Source organism: Syngnathus typhle, linkage group LG1 (assembly GCF_033458585.1).
Source record: "Syngnathus typhle isolate RoL2023-S1 ecotype Sweden linkage group LG1, RoL_Styp_1.0, whole genome shotgun sequence".
Taxonomy (NCBI): Eukaryota; Metazoa; Chordata; class Actinopteri; order Syngnathiformes; family Syngnathidae; genus Syngnathus; species Syngnathus typhle.
The window spans coordinates 21,839,175-21,857,490 of NC_083738.1; the positions used below are offsets into that span (position 1 = coordinate 21,839,175).

Here is an 18,316-nt window from a genome sequence, read left to right on the forward strand (position 1 = left end):
ATGTATGTTGGATACCTCCTGGATAAAGAGAGCGGCATGTATCACCAAGGCCCCGTGCGGCGTTCCAGCATCAGCCTGCCCCCCCAAAACTTCGTGTCCTCGCCGCAGTACCCTGACTTCAGCGGATACCATCACGTCCCCAATATGGACTCGCACGGCCACGGTCAGGCGGCGGGCAGCTGGGGGCCGTCGGCTTACGGACCCTCCCGGGAGGACTGGAGCGCCTACGGCATGGTGCCCCCGAACCCGCTGGCCACCCCAGTCAATAACTCGTCGCCGGCGCAGGTGTCCTACTGCTCGGCCGAGTACACTCACATGCACCCGCCGCCCGCCTCCGCGCTCCTGCAGCCGCCACCGCCCACGGACGACGGGAGCGGTGGAGGCGGTGGAGGCGGTGGCAGCGGCGGCGGCGGCGGCGGGAGCGCGCACATGTCGCCCGACCGAGAAAGGCGCAACTCGTACCAGTGGATGAGCAAAACTGCGCAGTCTTCCTCCACAGGTGAGACACGCACAAAAAAACAGAAACAATCAGACAAACATACATTTCATTAATAAATTCGTATTAACGTTATTTTATACTTGATACATATTATTTTCACACTCGGCACGTGAGCAATTTAACTTATTTTTTGGCACTTAGAATATGGCAAAGAACCATACTTGGTTTCTAAAAGGTGTTCTTTTTCCTTATTAAATGGGAGCATATTTGGATCCCCACTGTGATATCTTTTATATGTAATTGAGTGTAAATGACACCCATAATAGCCCATGGCATCCTATTTGGTTGCTTAAAGTTTTTAACGTGCTAACGTGCATGTCATTTTAGTTTATTAACACGTGGGGTTTTTTTTGCACACTTCCTTAAATTTTGCAATCCTATTGGTTCCAAAGATCCATATTTGGTTCCTAAAGTCGTTTTCCCCTTATTAAATAGTGTCATGGTTACCATATTTGGTTCCTAACAATGATAGCCAATGATAATAATAATAAAAATGGATGGATGGATGGAATATTTTGTTTGCACTCGTGCAGCAACGATACCATATTGGGTTCCTCATAGGGATTTCCATTTGTTTGACAGCATGTATTACGTTCTTAATATGACAGTGTACTACTTTTGGTTCCTAAATGTTCTCCTTATAAGTCATAGTCACAAAAAGTATATTTGGCATCTTTAAGGGCCAAAGAAGTATGCTGCATTTTTGGTTGATAAATGTTAGAACAAAGAACCACATATGGTCACTAAAAGTTATTTGTCCCTATCAAATATTGCATAAAGTACAATTAAAAGAGCAAGAATCCATAATACTGCTTTAGGTTCAGCCCAGTGACATTTTGCTTATTTGAATGGCTCATTGTATTGTGTAAAAAAAAAAAAAAAGATCATATTTTGGTTCCTAAAGTTTATTTTTGTTTTATCGGAGGGTGCATTTTCACACCACAATTTGGGAAAAGAGGCATATCTGCTTTTAATTCATGGGAAATATTTGGGTCCTCAGAGATATTTTCTCCCAATAAAGTACTTTATGTTTAGGACCACTCTGCTTAGTTTCCAAAAATATGTTTTGGCCTTATTAGTACTCTCATATTAAACTTAATATTCTTTCCACTGTTAATGGGCCCACAGGCCCTATTTGGCTCCTTTCCAGCACAAGGCCCCAATTGAAATGTGCTTCCTCCCAAGGATGCAAACTTGTTCAAATAGATCAACCATTGGTCATTAGCTACATTAGAATGCACGATCAGCATCGCTAACAACAAGATTGTCGTCTTATTGATAATTATGACAAAACGAAAACCAGTTTGAATTTATGTTGCGCATTTAATGGCTACAAATATATTTAATTGTATTTAATAGTAACTAAACTACTGTGTAAGGATAAACAAATATTCAGTTAACATTTTATCATATTTATCTAATGAAAAAGCAGTTGATTTGTGTGAATTGTAATTGCATTTTAAATATCAAATAGCAACACATTTTTATTATTAAAATAAAAAGATAAAAATGAAGATAAATATAATTGTTTATTTATCTTTATGTATAGATAATAAAGTATTGGTTACCAATATTTTGTGTATGCTTTTTATCTGATTTAAGTGCTGTTTAAATAGCTTCGTGAACATAATAGAAATACAACAAAAATATTCTATCAGTATAGAAGATTTTGTGACTTAGATTTTGGTGTAATGAAGAATTGGTTTGGAGGAGTTATATAGTTGATCACTTTAAAGTAGAATGATCAATTATTTCATAAAAATAATGCATTTAAAATTTTACATATGTTGTTCATGTTTTATGTACAATTCATTTCTTAGGGGGGGGTCATTGGAAATTACAATTTTACAATAAAGTGTTTATATCCAACTCATACTTTGGATTTTAAACTGTTAAACAATACATTTTAATTTTAATTAAATTAATCAAATATAATTCATTAGTTTTTTTCAAAATGAACTATAGCCCATTACATAGCTTACATCCATTGTCAGTATTTATTGTAAATAATAAAAAAAAAAACATTTTCTTGTTGTCTTCATTTTTCGATTCTTTTAATCCTCATCACCGAATAATTTGTGTTTTAAGAACCAAATGTGGTCCTTGAACGCACACAAAAGTTTGCCATTCATAAAATGAGTCAAATCAGCATTGTGACCATGGCCCAGGCTCTGCACCTCAGCAGCGTGCGCGTGACGTCATCACTACTTACGTTACGTTACACGAGAGAGAGACACGCGCAACAAGGCAGAGGGTGGGGGATAAATATGCAGATCCGTTTATTGACACCATGAGCAGAATTCAATCAGATAGAAAAGTTTGTATGAAGTGTGGAAGTCTATTAAAGTAAAAGTAGAATGAAAGGTGAATGTTCGTTGACATAATTTTAAAAAAATCCAGATGAAAACATGCATGTGGCATATTGGTATGTGGTAAATATAATCTAACTATTCTGCAGTGTATTTTTTACAGTGATTGATCAAATATACACACCTTTAAAATGCTGGGTTAAAAACATTCCAATTTGGGTTGAAAATTGGACTGACCATATAAAACACATCATAGTTCCGTTTCACACTGGCATGAAAGACAATTTAATAAAATGAAACATGATTGAAAACTAATTCTGTGCAGTTGGCAGTAGAAGGGGCCACAAAGTAACTTGTGGGTTTTGTATTCCAATGCAGAACTGCCACAATTGAGCATGTCATGAACGTCACAGGCTAATCGTGGTCAAATGATTATTTCAGGACTACACTGATTCATGTACACATATACAATTTGCAGTGACAATGTAGTATTCTATGGCTACAAATGACTATTTTGTACATGTAATACTTGCAGTGGGCTCCATATTTATGGGTACCCATGCATAACATATGTTAGAACCCTTAAAAGATTTCATTTTTATCACCAAAGGTTAATCTCAGATTTAAAATTATAGAAATACTTCACCAAACACAGAATCAAACTCCACCCATGGTTATCACAATCCCCTGCATGAAGACCAAACTAACTTATTGGTGCAGTTGAGGAGGAGATGAAGTAGCAGCTGCACTCCAGTCACTTTAAAATTGTACTCTAAATAAAAACTAAATATAAAAGATGTATGCAACCTGAAAAAGTAAGAAAAATCCATTCTCGTGTGTGTGTGTGTGTGCGCGTGTGTGTCCGTGCTGCAAGAATTCAGAAATCCTGGTGAGTGACTGGCTAGTCCACATCAAAGCGGACATTTGCGTATGTGAAGAGCAAAGAGCAGAGATGCGGATTTGATGCTCACAGCTGATAGGGCCGGTCCAGGCATGCCGAAGGCCGGCCGTCGCTTTCCGGTCCGACCAGCCCTGGCTCATGTCTACGCGCTTTCGTCTTTCACAATTTTGTAAACCCATGGCGGATGTTTCACTTGAGAAACAGCACTTAAGCACACTAAAAATGTTCTTGATTAACCATGGAATTAAATTTGGTGTTTCACGATTATTAGTGTCTCAGGTTAGCTTAGCAATTAGCTTCACTTCCCCTTCATTCCTTCCTTTTGCGGTGATATTGGTCAAAAGTGTTGCTGATTTGCAACAGTGGATGGGATACGATGATTATTGATTTAGGAAACGAGCTTAGCCACATTAGTAGACAGTCCAAGCTTGTTGCTAGCTCGCAAAGTCTCGCATCTAGTTTGTCTCTCAATAACGACGTAGAAGTTTGAAAATTCCCTTTCGTTTGTGTCTAGCACCGCGTTCAAATATTCCCATTGCAAGGGCGACGTGAACTGTAGCTGACATCCAGCCGGCCAAGTATTCAAATAACTATTTCAGAGTCTGCTCGAATGTAGCATTTGTCACACACAGTGTTTGGAAATCTCAGATCAATGATAACTGCAAGTGCATGCTTTTGTTTTCCATGTGTCCCGCAAAGGGAAGACAAGGACAAAGGAAAAGTACCGGGTGGTGTACACGGACCACCAGCGGCTGGAGCTGGAGAAAGAGTTCCACTTCAACAGATACATCACCATCAGGAGGAAAGCCGAGCTCGCTGTCAACCTCGGCCTGTCCGAGAGACAGGTGGAACACGCAACACACAAACAAGAAAAAAAAAAATCATTAGTAGCATTCGTTACATATTATGGTGTTTTAATTTAATTACTATTTAATTATAATTAAAATAATCAGTCAAATGTTAATACACTAGTTTGCGAGTGATCCATTTGTAATGTAAGGTAAATGATGAAAATTAATATGATTGATGGAGATTATTTAATTATTGTGAATTTATAATAATAAAGTTTCATAATGAATAAAGTAGAAAAAAAGATTCTGAATTAAAAAAATGAATGCTGTCGTGCAACAAGACCTTCATTTAATACTATAATTTATTTGTAGTTTTTTTTAAAAAGGCTTTAAAAGGGGGATTTTACAATACACAGGAGAATAAAAGAACTATCAATAAAAGAAGACAAAAGATGAAACATACTTTAGGGATTAAATACAATTAAAACGAGATACATTTAAAAATAAAGTGAAAAGATAAAATCAAATAAAAGTGAAAAACAACATAATATAGTTAATTCAATTTCAAACATTTAAAATGAAAACGTACAACAAATGACAACAAAAACTCAACAACAAAATAAAGCAAACAAAAAATATGATATATGCGTGTGTATCTTGGCTGTAGGTGAAGATCTGGTTCCAGAACCGGCGTGCAAAGGAGCGCAAGCTGATCAAAAAGAAAATGGGCCAGTCGGATGGTAGTGGGGGCTCCGTGCACAGCGACCCGGGTTCTGTCAGCCCCCTGCCAGTTCCGGGCTCGCTGAGTCCCACAGACATCCACGGCACCCTGTACCCTGCCCCCCATCCACACTCTCATCCCCATCCACATCCCCATCCTCACCCGCATTCCCACCCCCACCCTCAGCCCCCTCAAGCACAGGCCATGAGCACGTTGCCGTCCATCAGGAACATACAGCAAGTGACTGTGAGCCAGTGACGTGGCGCCAAACGCGCGGAACCAAACGGAGCACTCCGACACGCAGCAGCAGGACACTTCACTCAAAATGCTTGGCTTTTTTTAAGAAATATAATAGTTTCATTAACTTAGCAGGAAGAGGAGGGGGAGGACGAGGGAAGATGAAAGGGGTCCAAGGGTTCTAACTTCTAAGGCTTGACGACATTGTTTGTGAATTTTAATGAGATCTAAATGTTTTTGGGGAGATGTGATGTCTTTGTTTGTGAATAAAATGAAAACTCAGGGAATAATCATGTTAGATTTTCAAGTGTAAAAAAATATATGGATGATAATGATATAGAATGGTGTTCTATGGCAATTTTAACAGTGTATATAAAATACTTTTTTTCAGTATTTGTGGAGTCTATCCATTAAAAAAAAAGTTAACACCATGTTTAAAATGTGAGTTTAATTGCTAGAAAACATACATATTTAACAAACAACTTTAAATGCATAGTAATTATTTTGAATGTCTAAAAAATGTTTTAAAAAAATGCAAAAAATAAAATATAAGGAAAGTTGAGGGGCAGTGATAGAATGAAAAAGCTCAATGGTAGTGGTCGTCTCTCAACCCCAAGGTTGGGGGTTTGATCCCCAAATTTTGTGACCATGTTAAAGTGTCCTTGAGCAAGACACGAAACTGCAGTTGCTGCAGTGTGAAGCGCTTTGAGTACCAAAGATAGAAAAGTGCTTTCCAAGTGACATCCCATTTACCACTCAATAAAGTTTACATATGGGGGTTATTCTCAGTGAAATTTGTGGTGTGAAATATGGGTGCATCTTACAAATGAGGCCCACTTAACACTTGCACCTTGCAAGCCTCATATAATAAATGTGTTCAAGATATATACATCATTGTAAATGGAGTGCTTGGGTCAAAAGGGTCAAAGTACTTGGTATTATTTATGAGAGCCCCTCTTGTCTTTCCACTCAAAAATGCCAAGTAGTTTGAAAGCTTTTCTATAGTCATGAAAAAACATAAATGTCCTCCACTGCATATATTTTAGATTATTTATATTTGGGAATATGATCAATATATGTCATTTTATAGTGATATCAAATCTCAACATTGTACAAAATTGCCTTTTTGGACGTAAAATGTTCGGGCATCTCTCCGACCTGACCTTCTCTCATCGTGCGTGCTCGCTCTCACGCTCGTACGTCCAGACGTGCGCGCGCGTCCCCGCGTGTGACGTCAAGGTCTCGCTGTCCCAACATGGCGGACTTTGATACCATTTACGAGTTAGAAGACGACGACGAGGACGAGCGTGTCGTCATCGAGGAGCGCTTATCCAGATACTGCGCGGATCCCGTTGTGATGCGTGGCGCCGGACACATCACAGTGTACGTTTTTTTTCCTTGCTTATGTTTCGTCATGGTGTCGTGTTTTGTTGCAGCCACTTCTGCGTCTTGTAGCTTGTGCAGCCGCTAGGTAGCTAAGTAGCTCACTTAGTAAACGAGAAATGTCCCTTAGGGTGTTGTTGTAACACGAAGAGAGCGTCTCCACCACCTGACGTCTCCATGGCAACCTATAACTTGAGGCTGTTGTTCGGTGTGGTCCAGCCGGCCGAGGAGGACAGCGGGTGACGCGACGTGACGTTGGCTAACGAGCTCAACGACACGTCACGTTGGACGTCGTTGACCTTATGAGTCGCGTACGAGCGTGAAAAACGTCACTGAGGACTGAGGAGGTTACTTAAAGCTAAAACTGGCACCTTTTGTGCATCCTACATCGTTTGTGACGTCATCTGTTACTCGCCGACCTGCCAACGCTGTTGAAGCCTCCTATTCAAGATTTAAGAACGATTTGCCAAGTTTTATTTTACTTCTTGACATTTTTATTTATTTTACTTGAGTTTAACTTCTTTAATGGACCTGTTTCTTAAATTGTAATGATTTTTTTTCAAAACTTACCGTTGTTTATTTGTTGTATTCGGAATTTAAGATCTTTATTTTTATTAATGCTTAATTAAATTGTATAATTAGCTTATTCTTGTTATTTAATGACTTTATTATACTATCAATTTTTTTCAATTTGGCTTAATGACCATTTTCACAAAATATTTTTCTTTGACAGAGGCATTTTCTTTTTGTTGAATCTATTGATTTATTTATTGAATGGACTGTTTTTCATGACACTGGAGCACTTTGGAAATTGTGGCCTGTGCATCTGTACATATATTGCTGTTTTTTTTTTTTTAATTTAAGGGAGACCAAAAAGAAGGCACTGATTACATCTTCATAATGTTTCTCATCTCCATGTGTTTGCCTGTGTGCAGGTTTGGACTGAGCAACAGATTCGATTGCGAGTTCCCATCTATTCTCACGGGAAAGGTACATTTGCAGATTGGAACTTTTCTTGTGCTTTCTACACACTTCCAGATGAACAATTAAAAGGCACAGCGCTTCTTTTGTCTTCCCCATTCAAACATTCCTGCTGGCGGATTGGTCGCGTCCACACGGGCCCCGTCAATGAGTAAGCCGCCAGCGGGGGGGTGGGCAGGCCGGTCTCGACCGCGGGGTCCGACTCCAGGTGACGAAATAATGCTAGGGCGAGAAGAAAAGGGTCCGTTTCCTGGGTCAGACGAAAGAGCACAAAAAGGCTGCAGGGCCGCGTGCGGGGCTGAGGGAAGTGCGGGGCAATAAAGCGCACCTCCGGCATTCGGCATTGTGAGGCCGGCCGACATGTGATGGACGAGCTCACAATTATGATGATTGAAGGGTGCACATCAGGCCCTGCTGGGCTTTATTCCCAGCTCTTTGCTTGTTTGCAAAGAGACCTTTGCATCCTGTCATAAAAGATTACGACCCCATTTTATGGCGTACAGACTCGGGGCCAGCATCCATTCAGCTCGGTGCTGGCCAGCTTGCCCGCCCGCCCGGCCGCCTGCCACAGGCTGCACTTCTGCTGCTTATCTTGTCCTTCGAGGCCAGGGACAATGTTGGAAGATCGCGCCTGCGCAGAAAACATCTAACTGTCCATTCCCGACAAAATATCAAAAAAGATTACACACTTCAGTTTATTCCAAACAAATGTCATGAATGTCAAATACGGCTGAATGATTAGGAAAACTGCGTTTGCGATTATTTAAAGTTCTTCTTCCCAAACACAAGCAATAAGTAAACCATGCTGCTCTCGTTTTTATTTGGTTGCAGGTGGCACCGGAGGAGTTCCGAGCCAGTGTGGGTCGCGTCAACGCCTGCCTGAGGAAGAACGTGCCGGTCAACGTCAAGTGGCTGCTGTGCGGGTGTCTGTGCTGCTGTTGCACGGCCGGATGCAGCTTGTGGCCCGTCATATGTCTCAACAAGAGGGTCAGAGAAGAGACAAAATACTCAAGTGCCCCGAACGACACGTTTCGTTCAGGACTCATCTGTGTTCTCTTCCTACCACAGACAAGAAGGTCCATTCACAAGCTGTTAGAATGGGAAAACAACCGATTGTACCACAAGGTAGCTAACGTCCTTCCGTCTCAGTTGGTTTCTGTGATTGTCTTCTTTTCATTAACTTTTAATCTCTCCCAGGTTTTTTCCCCTTCTGTCTATCTGACTGTGTTTCTTTGACTTCCTCTCCCTGTCTGTGTCACTTTCCAATTGGGTCTTCTTTCCCCATTTTTCCCCATCTTCTCTCTCTCTTTCTGTGACTGTTTCATTCTCAGTTTTTGTTAGTCTCTTAGTCTGTCCCTTTTTTCTCCGTTTTTGTTTTTTTCTTTTTTCTCTAACTCCCTTAATCTTTGTCAATATCTTTCCTAGTCTGGTTGTCTGTGTCTGTCTGACAAGTGTTTGTGTGCGTGCGTGCGCATGGACATAAAAAAAGCCCTTCAGCATGTCTGGCCACAGTTTGACCTCACACATGCCAGACTGTGTGCGTGTGTGTGCGTGATGAGTCTATTGATCCGGTCTTTTCTGTTCAGCTGGGCCTGCACTGGAAGCTGAGCAAAAGAAAATGTGAGAGCAGCAACATGACGGAATATGTAAGTTGTGTTCATCCCTTCTCTTGTTTTAACTGATTATTACACAACATCACCACAGTGCACTTATTACAAGTGTGAACTGCTATTAAATGAAAGTAACATGATTTTGTTGTGTGTGTGTGTGCAGGTGATTCTTATAGAATTCTTACCCAAGTATCCAATATTGAGACCAGACTGAAGATGCAACCTGCAATGCCTTTTCTACTTCAGTGCCTTGTTGGAATGAAAGAACAAAAACAGCAACGTCCGCCCCCCAATTTCCAATGCAGCTGTACGTGAAACTCTTGCCACACTGTCACTTTGCTTTTGAGCGCATTTTGCACAGCCTGTGAGACTCATCAGCCCTTTTGTTGCACTCCTTTTTCATGATCGGGGGGGGGGTTAGTGAAAGTGCATTTATACACCCCCAGCGGAATATGTTACGGCCTTGTTTCTTTTTTAGAGTATAAAATAGAAGGTGAATTCAATGCTACGTTGGCTTGTCTGTTTAAACCCATGCCCTGGCAAGTTTCCTTCCCTCTTGTGTAAGTAGTGTTAACATCAAATGTCCATTGTTTACATATTAGCTGTCGTTGTTGGCAATGAATTGCTGCACCGGTTTTTGAGTTTGTACGGACCTGTTTACCTTGTAAGCCATATAGAGTAGTTCTAAAGAACCTAATAATACGCCACAGTGTTGAAGCTGTCACGTTTGCCAATAAGGAAGATTGGAACCCTTCGTTTGTGTCATTTGTTTTTGTCGAGTTCACACGTGTCAAAAGTCGAGGCCCAGGGGCTGGATGACTTACACTAAATAGTGTCATACCCTTTTTCAATAAAATGGATTTATTTTCATTTGAGCAAAAAATCTATGCCTAAAGAGAAATGTTTCTGAACTTTTAACGGCTTTCTAATAGCATTTATTTTTAGCCAATCTTAGTCAATACTTGTGACTTCTGATATCAAATTCAATTTGCTGTTATAAATGTGAACAAGTGTAAATACCATATGGTCAAAGGAATGGAACATTTCTGGAAGTTTGGTTAACTTTTCATGGGAATTTAAACTGGAAATTTGGGCATTATTCCACATGGAAAATGTTTCATGGCAATTTGTGGTCATTTAAACAAATGTATCATGTACAAATCTAAGATTTTTTTTTTTCTCTTATACCACGTGACGTCATTAAAATACCTTGGAAAACAAGTCCAAAAATATATTTGCTATTACGATCCATGTGCTGCCACTCGTCGGTGTTCTGATGAATATTGCATTGGTGCAATGAGGTTTAAAAAAGATTAACTCACCCATTTTTTGGTCATCTCACGGCGCCATCATTTTCACATTCTTCTTCCTTATACTGTCGACTGGACTTGAGGTCAAAGTGCCCCTGGGCTCACATTTTGAACATCACAGCTCATCCGTTTCTGGTTTTGGCCCCGTTAGCTTCACTTGTAGCTGGGCCAAGGTACTGCTAGCATCAAATCTGCTTATTTCAGTCAGATGTGAAAAATCCAAGCAGTTTGCTCCCTTTTCTTAGCCATACTGGTCTCTGAGGAAAACCCTCATTTTAATGTGGCACACGATGAAAACAGTGTAAAGCTTCCGGTTTAGTTTGATCCTAACGTGTTGTTCTCGGACTTGTTACGTAGAAGACCAGATGCTTCTTTTGTTATGTTTTCTTTCATGGCTGCATCCATTTTTACTAACTGGAGTGCCTCTCCAATAGTTGAACCACAGACTTGCAAGACTGAATTTTATGTCCTGTTAGCATTTCTTCAAAATGTTTGCCTACGTGACCACCCATCTTACAAAAAAAGCAAATAAAACTCATTTGGACATTACATTTGTTGTCAATTGTCTCTGCCCCACAAAACGGACCTCGTCCAAATCTTGTTAGGCAAGTCGCGGCGATGGAATCGTTAACTTTAACAAGACGGCCCGCAATTACTTGGACACGAGTGTTACAGTCAAGTAGCAGCAGTAGCAATATAAACTGGTCACCGGACCTCAAAGTGAGTCAAGCAATAGAGCCAGAGTCCCTTTTATGAGCCTTTGTCTGATTGTTTTCATGTCACCCAGCCTGCTGGCCTGCAGCACAATCCTCGACCAACACCAATAAGATAAGAAAGTGAAACATTTACTGTCATACAAAACCCATAACTCGATTTACAGGTAATGAACATTTAGATTCTACAACACTTTCTGATCATTTGGGACTGAACAGAACATGAGGCCTTCGGCAGTAGACGATTCTGTCCACTAGGGGTCAGGCTGTACAATATGTTGGACACTTTTTTTGGACTCTTGACCAGTCAATGCAAAGCTATTATATTTGTACACTTTGTATAGCGTTAATAGCCACTGATACTTCGGAAAATCGTGATTGTCTTCGGACAGGCCCCATGATAAATTTGTGGTTTCACTGTTAACCGACCATAATAAGTTTGACACTGCCCGCTTGAGTTGATAATTTTCCACCACTCACTGTAGTGCTTTTTATTGTATCCAAAGCGACATCAAAATCACAGCCGCTCAGATCGGATAACTCTGTATTATACCAAAATTGGTGCCGGGTTGTCGTTTGTTTTTATTGAAGCGCAAATTTACATTCAAGTGAGCCACCTAACAACAAGTGACCACATTCAGGTGCATCTCAATTATTTAGAACATAGCAGAAAAGTCCATTTATTTTAGTAGCTGAATTCAGTACATGACACTCATTATACAGATTCATTAAACACAAAGGAACAGAATTTTCAGGAGGCCAATTCCTTGCTTGATACCTCCTTTTAAAATTATGCTGAACCAAATGTTTTCAAAGATATAATCAAAATTAAAAATAATAAAATCCCAGCATTAAGTGGATCTATATACAGCGATAGCTATTTCACATTTTCCATTTTATTGAGATGCACCCATAAATGTGAATAAATATAAGGGAATGGACACAAGAGTGTCAAAGCGAGAACACAATTATGATGTCACACAGATACAAAGGTGCACGAAGTGAGTCTTCTTGCATTGTAAGGAACTTTCAAAGTCAAGACCCCCATAGTGGCTTGAGCATCCCCCGACGCCTCTAAAAGAAGCAGTCACTGTGATGGCTTTGAGAAAAGTGCAGTAAAAGTGGACACTTTGGTCTTTGCAGTCAAGAGCCGTTCGGATTTGGTCACGAGCAGCCATCATGAATCCTTCATGGAGTTTTTTTCCAATTCAAAAAATGTGCTCCAAATAATTCAAAGTCCTCCTGTTGATGGGCTTTGTCACAGATTGCCATCACGTTTTCACCCTGGTCAAACTAATAGTTACCAAATACCCAAGAAAAAAAAAAAGAAGAAAACTCACTCTTTGGCTGTTGGTTCCTGATCTAATTTTTGTTTTTGTTTCATATTCAGAGAATCCTACATAATGGCATCTTAACTTTTGAAGAAAGACATTTTGTCATGAAGTTACCTGATTGTGTGAAACGTTACAAAAGTATCGAAGTTATGCTGAAAGTGCCTACATGCTCCTCCAACCTCCCATCATTTCTTTTTTTTTTTTTTTTTTGAAATGGGGATATCTCAAAGATAAGGTTTTACGCAGCAAAGCCAGAGACAGTCGATATAAGTTAACACGGACAGAGGAGACAATGTCTCGTAAGTCTGAGTATAACTTTCTAATCCATTTGTCAGACGCCACTGTATACAACGACCAGTCAAAAAAAAAAAGAAAAAAAAAGGAGGACATTTTTTTTAACACCTCTGAGTCGCGGCACACTGGCACATGTGGAGTTGAGGGGGAGTTACCTGCTGCTTTGTGCGCAGAATGCTTCCCAATTAGTGAGTCTGTTGGCTAGACCAGACTCCCGGGCCAGCACACCACAGTCAGCGTCACTTTATTCTTCTGCAGCTTGAGCATTGGGATGAGCGACGAGTTGTTCATGCCCACCGTCGTGGCGCCGTTCACCGCCACTATCTCGTCGCCGCACCTGGAAGACAAATGTGAGATTGAACAGACTACAGCAGGGATGTCTTCTCTTACACTTCAGGAGCCGTGCAGCAGTATGTCCCCTCAAAACTGACAGTTTGTATGTTATTTTTAGAAAATAAAGTGTGAATGCCTTCAGGATAAAATAGGACTGTTTTTGTTAAAAATGAATAGCTGTAATGATTCGGTGCAGAAGGAAGTGGTCGCCCACAAAGGTGCGGTTGCATGCGGGTTCATTTCTGCCTAGCTTACTCAGCTTCTTTTTATTTATTGCATATCGCGGCACTATGGACTTTGGGAGAGAGAGAGTTTGAGAATACGAGATGTAACCACAATTTTTTCTTTAGTTTTATCTCGTTTGCTTTTGTGAAGTATTAAAAGCCTTTTTGGTGGGATGGTCAGCTTGAGCACACTTTGATATGAACGACTTGCTGATCGTGTTTTTACTATATTTGATCAATGACACTGTTTTTTTTAGCACATTGGAAATAGCAACTGAACATGATTTTTGGGTGGTGGTGGTGTTGATGTGCAACAATATATGATAGCATCATGGACATTATGTTTCGTGGAAACTCAAACGATATGTCTTTTTTTTTTTTCAAGTTATTTTGGAGATATGAGTATTTTGCTCATCAATGACATAAAATGTCATTTGACAAAGTTGGTTGCATAATACTGATTAAACAAGAGTTACATCACATATACTAACAATTTAAAAAGGTCCCAAGTCAGGCCCTGAGGTTTATAAAAAACAAAGCAAAAAAAAAAAAAGGATAATAGCCTCAGCTTGAACATACTTGAGGCGGCCATCAAAGTGAGCGGGTGTGCCCGGTACGATGGTCTTGATGAAGAAAGGCTGCTGGCCGTGAGTCTCCTCGTAGCCTCCGACGATGCTGAAGCCCCAGCTCTCATTGTTGCTCTTCTGCAGGACGATGTCTCGACACCAGTGCATGTGGCTGACATCGACAAAGGCAATGTTAGCGCTTTTTTTGTCAGCGCTCCAAATATACGTCTTATAATGTGGAATTTAAAATGAATATTTGCATTAAAACAAACACAAAAAAAGGCCCTCATTGCTGTACCTCGGTAAGCCCAGCCATCTTATCCACAGCGGCGTCCAGTTGTAAGCGTCTTCCCGTGCGTTCTCTAAGCCGTCAGACCTGTCGTTGCCGCCGCCGGCCTCGGCGTCCTCCTGCGATTCTTCCGAAATGGTCTGGATGACACGTAGCGCCACCTGCGGCTGAGCGGCCTGCGCCTTCAGCGTGGAAACGGCCTCGCTGTACGTCAGTTGAGTCAGGTCAACGCCGTTGATGTTCAGCAGGACATCCCCTGTGGGCGCACAGACAATTAAGAACAGAACTCCTGTGTGAAGTAATTGTTGCGCCTAGGTAGCGGAGGAGTTTCCACAGAAAAAAAGCAAAAGGGTGGATTTATAAGTAGTGAAGAAACAGTGGCATGTGTGTACCTCGTTTGATGGTGCCGTCTCGATGCAGGCATCCAATAGGCTGCACGCTGGTGATGTAGACGGGCAGGCGGCTTCGGCAGTCTCTTCCGCCGGCAATGGTGATTCCCAGAGAAAGACGAGGGTCCTTCTTCAGGCTCACCGTCTTCTCCTGACTGGAAAAGCCACCGGGAGGGTCCTGTATGATTGCACAACCACATTTCATTTTGATGGCATTTGCTGGCAGGGGCAAACTAATTAAGAGATCTATCTGTGGGTCGTTTCAGCCATTTCAGCTAACATTCGTGGAGTGGTGCCGCTAATCGCAAGTGCCCTAATTGAAAAGCCCGGGGCAGTAACAAATGTGGAACTTGCGAAATGGAGGCGACGTGCGAGCTCCCACACTGGTGTCTCGTAATGGAAAAGACGTGTGGAAAGCGACAGGTCCCGGCAGCCTCCTGGCTGCGCTCCGCAGACTGTAAACCGTGGCAAGGGAAGCTCGGGGGAGGCGGCGAAGCTTCTTCCTCCACCCGGCGGGGGGTCCCCCACCCCCAGCAAGACGAAAAGGCTCCACTCGGCAGGCGAAAGCTAACTGTTATCCACTTTGATCCTCTGCCACCCAAAGAAAGAAGGGCCCAAAAAACAACAAGGCAGCGGCCCCGCGGTGGCAGACTGAGCAGCACCCCGGGCCTTTTGATCAGGACAGAAGGAGGCCCTCCACGTCCGCTTTCATCTCAGCGCCGTGAAGCAGGTGTCTGCTCTCAAAGCTTTGCACCCCCAGCTGGGGGGCTGCTATTCTTCCTGGATGGAAGAACCGAGTGGCACGTCACAATTACACTGTGTAAACACCAGCGATGTCCTGTTTGAGGATGCTACCGCAGGAAGACGGACGTACACGCTCAAGCCATTTCGAAGCGGGATGACGGAGAAAACATTTCGAGTTCTGGAGCAATGAGGCGAATAAAAAACTCTTGAATCTTGAAGCCATACTTTTAAAGCAAACAGTACGTCGACATTGGCCGAACAGGAAACTTTTTCCTCTCAAGGCAATTAGCTGCACTAGCACTGTGTAGCACAATTGGGATGCCGTTGAGAGAGTCCAGATAAAAATAAGCATAAAAAACAATGATGTCCAGATTGGGACTCTTTCAATGTTTCATTAAAAAACAGTCCTCGAGTGAGTTTCATCCCAGCTACAGTCACATTTTTGGGATGTCAAAAATCAGAAAGTGTGTCCCCCGCTTTACACAAACTGCACACGCAAAATTGTGCAGTGTGAGGGTTAAACGTTTGAAGATGGCTCGGGTGATGTGCAGAAACATGTTCTGCCGTACCTTCATGTAGGTGGAGCGCCGCCTGAAATACTGCGGCTCAGGCACCCTCCTGGCCCCTCGGCCTTGTGGTCCTCCTTCGTCTTGAGTCTCTGCTTGCCTCAAGACTACAAAGTTGACACGCACCTCGCTGGCCTGTGAAACAAAACACCAGATTTTTGTCTTACAGGGCAAGCAAACCTCCAGAATTTACAAGTGTAGTCTGCTCAGCAGACTAATGAGAGACCCCAACTTTTTGATGCGATCTGACATTTAGGAAAGCCATGAACAATGAAGCAGAGAAAAGACTATACCTGTATGATTTGGGCGGCACTCTCAGGTGTACCGTGCCTCAAGTCCTGTCCATTGATGGCTAAGACTTTGTCATTGTTCTTCAGTTTGCCGTCCTTGGCTGCCAACCCTCCCGACAGCAGGTCCAGGATGATGACGCCGCTTTCGTCCGATTTGCGGATAAGCTTTATGCCAAGCGGTTCGGAGCGCTGACTCTTGGTCAGCGTCACTTGCAGTACAGTGCCAGGGTTGTGAGCGGAGGTGGCGTTCCCGTGGGCGCTGCCGGACAAGGCTGGGTGCTGATCGGGGCGCGTCTCCCTCGGTTTGAAACCTTTCTCCTGCATGACGGTGAGCCTGACGAGGGAAGGCTGGCGCAGCACAGCGACGGCCCGAGCGTGAGGGACGGACGCCAGACTGATGTCATTCACCTGCAAAAATCATACAGAGCACACAGATGGAATGGCAAGATTTATTTTTTAGGAAACTCAAATATTGCCATTTTAGTTTTTACACTGTTTTCCCTCTGGATTATAAAAGAAAACATTTACATAACTAGACCACCATGGTGAAGATGCAACGCTATTTAAGATTTTGTCAATCACTAACACTACAGACAAGTCGACCTGAGGTGCTCATGGCTGCTGGTGGCAACCACGCCTTGTTTCCATGGAGATCAAACCAGTTTCTCTTGAATATCTGTTTTCACATTCCCTGCTGGAAAGAAGTGTGTTTACAAAACTGAGGGGAATGTGTGGAAGAGTATCATACTCCGAGGGATTGACTCCAATAAGTACGTACACGCTATCCTAAGTTTAAACGTTATTTAAACTTTGGGGAAGAAAAAGAAACTTGTTTTCCCCCTCAATGGAGATATTAAGTCATTAATACAATCTTCACATTGTTAATGTGTTAAAATTAAACAAAACTCAGTTTGTTTATAAAAAATAAAAAAATAAAAAAAACATTTTCACAGTACTAATTATTTTGTCACCTCCAAGATGTGGTCTCCGGGCGCCAGTCGGGCGTCACGAGCCGCTTGCGAGTCACGTACAATCTCCTGGATGACAATGTTGCCCAGCGGCGTGTCTTTGCCGCCGACGATGCGCAGGCCCAGCTCTTCATCTGCCTCCTCCCTGAAGAGCTCCACCACGTTGGACTCGGACACCAGGCTGGAGCGCAACGGCGTGTTGTCTGGCGAAGAGAGTACCACAACTGTCATCAAACAACTTCCCTACAGTTGTCCATTTTAAAAAGTGTTTCTTGCTCAAAAAATTCTCAATTAAGATGCAATATTGTCCATATTTGTACTTCCAGCTGAGCCGCTCTGTGCAGTCAATCTGTTTTTAATTGATCTTACAATATTGAAATTTACTGAGATGCAACTGAGATTGAGTGCACGCCCTTTGAGAAGTAATTTCTGTTCTCATTTCTTCTAAAAAGCAGGAACAAATATCCACTGAGGATATTCAATGTTAGCTATCTAATCTGTGTGCGTGTATTCATTTATGTTAGGCACTACTGTGTACAGCGGTTCTTATCCTTGCAGCATGTCAATGATAAAAATACAAAGGTCCTCTGTTTCTACCGCTGCCTGCATTGAAGCACGAGGAGGTAAAGGACCTCTGGTTGTATGACATAACGCTGTGGCAATATAAAAAAAAAAAAAAAAAAAGCCGCACGTGGTGTTTGGCTTTTTGTGGTGTAGAGATACAGTGAAGAGGACTTCCGCGTGTAGAAACTCAGATCACACTAAACTGATGGACGCTGTTTACCTAGTTTCTACTCTTTCCACTTCCTATGAAAAAAAACAAACAAACATTTTGGATGTTGTCTTGACTCAACACTATCATAT

The 18,316-nt window shown here is 42.0% G+C and overlaps 3 protein-coding genes across 7 annotated transcripts in view; 2 read left to right on the forward strand and 1 right to left on the reverse strand.

Moving 5' to 3' along the window:
- Positions 1-5,479, forward strand: cdx4 (caudal type homeobox 4). The gene is made up of 4 exons (XM_061287491.1): positions 1-499; positions 4,409-4,554; positions 5,168-5,338; positions 5,423-5,479. Exons 1-4 carry the CDS (start codon positions 1-3, stop codon positions 5,477-5,479), a joined length of 873 nt encoding a protein of 290 aa, XP_061143475.1.
- A 1,195-nt stretch (positions 5,480-6,674) lies between these two features.
- On the forward strand, positions 6,675-11,291 carry chic1 (cysteine-rich hydrophobic domain 1). The gene is made up of 6 exons (XM_061288473.1): positions 6,675-6,841; positions 7,777-7,831; positions 8,654-8,809; positions 8,891-8,947; positions 9,409-9,468; positions 9,596-11,291. Exons 1-6 carry the CDS (start codon positions 6,714-6,716, stop codon positions 9,644-9,646), a joined length of 507 nt encoding a protein of 168 aa, XP_061144457.1. The 5' UTR covers positions 6,675-6,713; the 3' UTR covers positions 9,647-11,291.
- A 617-nt stretch (positions 11,292-11,908) lies between these two features.
- Positions 11,909-18,316, reverse strand: part of lnx2b (ligand of numb-protein X 2b) — a 169,028-nt gene continuing 162,620 nt past the window's right edge. For all 5 annotated transcript variants that reach the window (XM_061288401.1, XM_061288419.1, XM_061288385.1 and 2 more), the window contains exons 4-10: positions 17,456-17,655; positions 16,488-16,892; positions 16,198-16,329; positions 14,888-15,062; positions 14,505-14,751; positions 14,220-14,378; positions 11,909-13,420 (exon numbers count right to left, since the gene is read on the reverse strand). In XM_061288401.1, the coding sequence (XP_061144385.1) occupies positions 13,285-13,420; positions 14,220-14,378; positions 14,505-14,751; positions 14,888-15,062; positions 16,198-16,329; positions 16,488-16,892; positions 17,456-17,655 (1,454 nt within the window). In that variant the 3' untranslated portion in view covers positions 11,909-13,284. The remainder of the gene's footprint in view (positions 13,421-14,219; positions 14,379-14,504; positions 14,752-14,887; positions 15,063-16,197; positions 16,330-16,487; positions 16,893-17,455; positions 17,656-18,316) is intronic.

Excerpts from the sequence above, each read along its gene's own strand:
- cdx4 (XM_061287491.1), top strand. The coding sequence starts at position 1 with ATGTATGTTGGATACCTCCTGGATAAAGAGAGCGGCATGTATCACCAA. Across the intron at positions 4,555-5,167 it reads TCGGCCTGTCCGAGAGACAG|GTGAAGATCTGGTTCCAGAA; the intron begins GTGGAACACGCA and ends TCTTGGCTGTAG. Across the intron at positions 5,339-5,422 it reads TCCACGGCACCCTGTACCCT|GCCATGAGCACGTTGCCGTC; the intron begins GCCCCCCATCCA and ends CCTCAAGCACAG.
- chic1 (XM_061288473.1), top strand. The coding sequence starts at position 6,714 with ATGGCGGACTTTGATACCATTTACGAGTTAGAAGACGACGACGAGGAC. Across the intron at positions 8,948-9,408 it reads ACAACCGATTGTACCACAAG|CTGGGCCTGCACTGGAAGCT; the intron begins GTAGCTAACGTC and ends TTTTCTGTTCAG. Across the intron at positions 9,469-9,595 it reads GCAGCAACATGACGGAATAT|GTGATTCTTATAGAATTCTT; the intron begins GTAAGTTGTGTT and ends GTGTGTGTGCAG.